The sequence below is a fragment of the Nesoenas mayeri genome (assembly GCF_963082525.1).
Source record: "Nesoenas mayeri genome assembly, chromosome: 2".
Taxonomy (NCBI): Eukaryota; Metazoa; Chordata; class Aves; order Columbiformes; family Columbidae; genus Nesoenas; species Nesoenas mayeri.
This window is the reverse complement of record NC_137543.1, coordinates 2362956-2365314: the sequence shown is the minus strand read 5'-3', so window position 1 is coordinate 2365314 and position 2359 is coordinate 2362956. Positions and strand designations below refer to the sequence as shown.

Genomic DNA, 2359 nt, shown 5'->3' with positions numbered 1-2359 from the left:
GATGAAAGTGTTCTTGTGTCAAAGTCTTTCTTTGATCCTGTGACGGGCTTCTATCATATTGTGGGAGACCCCCAGATTCTGGTCTGTGTACTTGGTGATATAGGTGGTGACAGATTTCCTTGGGCAGGTCTTGTGGCCCTTTTCCCCCCTATCCAGTTTGGTTCTTGAGCCCTGTCTTTGTGCTGGGTGAGGTTGGAAGAGCCTTGAGAGAAGAAAGTAAAGCGAGATATCTCAGGTTGGGATGCAAGAGACATTTATTGAGGAAAGACAAGAGTGAAAAGGCAGGAGCACCAAGTAGGCGGTGACAAGTATAAGCTGCAGGTAGGGTGAGCGTCAGCTGAGGTAGCTTCTGTGACATAGATCTTGCCAGAGCACCAAGATCTTCCTGGCTCCTTTAGAGGAAGAGCCATGGACAGCAGGTCCACGTGCCAAGAAGGGTCCAGAGGTGAGTCCACAATCCATGCCGTAGCTTCAATGCGGTAGGTGTGGTCCATCAGGGGTGGTGGCGAGGGCCCTTAGCAGATGTATCCAGCCCTTCTGCCGCCAAAGCAGCCCAGGCCTCCAAAGCCATAGCCGTAGCCGTAGCCGAAGGCGCCGGAGTTGACGGCGACTCCCTGGGCACCGAGTTCGTTGCCCACGGCAGCCGATGCGGAGGATCCGACGGCGGTGCTCTGGGGGTGGGAGGTGAGGATGGGTCCTGGCAGGGTGACCAGCACGGCGGGAGGCTGGATGACGACGCGGGAGTCCTGGCACTGCAGGGAACAGGGCTCGTTGCAGCTGTTGGCCAGCGGGGTGGGTCCCCAGGATCCGCAGGCGTTGTAGCAGGCCATGTGTGTGGTGTGGAGGGGCCCTGGAAGGGACGAGAGGCTGTTGATCAAGCGCAAGAGTGTGGGGGTGCGAGGAGCGGTGGTGCAGGAGGGCGAGGGAGTGGGGAGGCTGGTGTGGGGCTGTGGAGAGCGTGGCGGTGGGGAGGCGTGAGGGCTGCTGAGGCTGGGGGCAGAGCGTGCTGGAAGAGAGGGGCCAGGCGGGGCAGGAGAAGGAGGGGAAGGGGGTTGAGGCTCACCTTGTTGAGCGCGGAGGGAGGAGAAGGCGTCAGGAGAGTGTGTGAGGGAGAGAGGCGCTGGGCCGGCTTTTATGCCGGTCCCCGAGGGGCGGGACAGGCTTTGCGCATGGCAGCATTTTGCAGCCAGCAGCTGTCTGATGCCACAGCCTGGCCAGGAATGAGGAGGGTGTGTTTTCCTTCCCGCAATGCTCCAATTTCTTGTGCTTGTCTTGAGGACGTGTCCACTTGGCCGTGGCAGCAGCTTTGAAGTGCGAGCATTAGAGGCCAAAGACTTGGCGTTGATGGCGCGTGTCAGGGCGGGCAGAGAACACGGCCAGGGCGTAGCAGAGGTGGGGTGTCGTCAGTGAGGTCATCCCATGGCACTCGTGTGGTTTGCGGTTGCCTTGTGAAGAGGGGGCCCCAGTTCCTCAGAGCCCTGACAGGCTGGTCCTGGCTTTTAAGCTTTTGTAGTCATGAGGGCTACCACTTCCATTGTCCTTTCACTCCCTTTCTTGCTAGCATCTCGCTAAGCCTTTCTTTAGGCCTGGCCTATCCCACTGGGTTTCCTTTATAGGTGTCTTGTTGCACCTCTTGCTGCAAGCTTATAGCTGGGTGTACTGGGCTTACGTGGCACGCTTTGGGTTGCAAGGGAGCTGCTTGGTTGTTCTCTGTCAGAAGCTTGCAGAAGTTTCCCTATGCGTGAAACAGAGTCCTGAGCTGCAGAAAGATGACTTAGTGGGGTAGAAGACTGGCTGGAACTCAGGAAAAGAGAGGTTATGACCTCTGTAAGACAGGGCAGGCAACTTAGAAGGACTACATGGGTGTTGTGAGTTTCTGCAGGGAAAACACTAGAAGGGCCAAAGCTCAATGAGAACTTCATCTGCCTACTGCTTTAAAACATGACCATGACATGGCATTGATGGCGCGTGTCAGGGCGGGCAGAGGATGCAGCCAAAGTGCAGGAGAGGTGGAGTGTCATCAGTGAGGTCATGCCATGGCACTCGTGTGGTTTGCGGTTGCATTGTGTGGAGGGGGCCTCATTTGCTTGCAGCGCTGGCAATCTGCTCTGGGCTTTGGAGCTGTGCTGGCCTTGAGGAATTGTCTCTTCCATGGAATAGGATCCCTGCGTGGCTTGCTTGCATCTGAATAATCCTTTCCTTCCACGCTCCTTACGATCTCTGGGGGTCTTGGTGTGTGTCTTGCGTATGAGCTGGGTGTGCAGGGTTTATTTTTTCAGATTTTAGTCAGGAAGAGCTACACAGTTGGAAGCTGAGCAGAGGTTCTAGAAGTTTACTCATGGTACATAGACAGTGTTCG

General features: G+C 56.3%; 1 protein-coding gene across 1 annotated transcript; it reads right to left on the bottom strand.

Annotated features, from left to right (window-relative positions):
- Positions 1 to 515: 515 nt before the first annotated feature.
- LOC308037503 (feather keratin-like) lies at positions 516 to 830 on the bottom strand (the record flags this gene model as incomplete). Its single annotated transcript, XM_080339321.1, has 1 exon — positions 516 to 830. The coding sequence occupies one exon, from the start codon at positions 828 to 830 to the stop codon at positions 516 to 518; it is 315 nt and encodes a 104-aa protein (XP_080195447.1).
- Between the last annotated feature and the right edge of the window lie 1529 nt (positions 831 to 2359).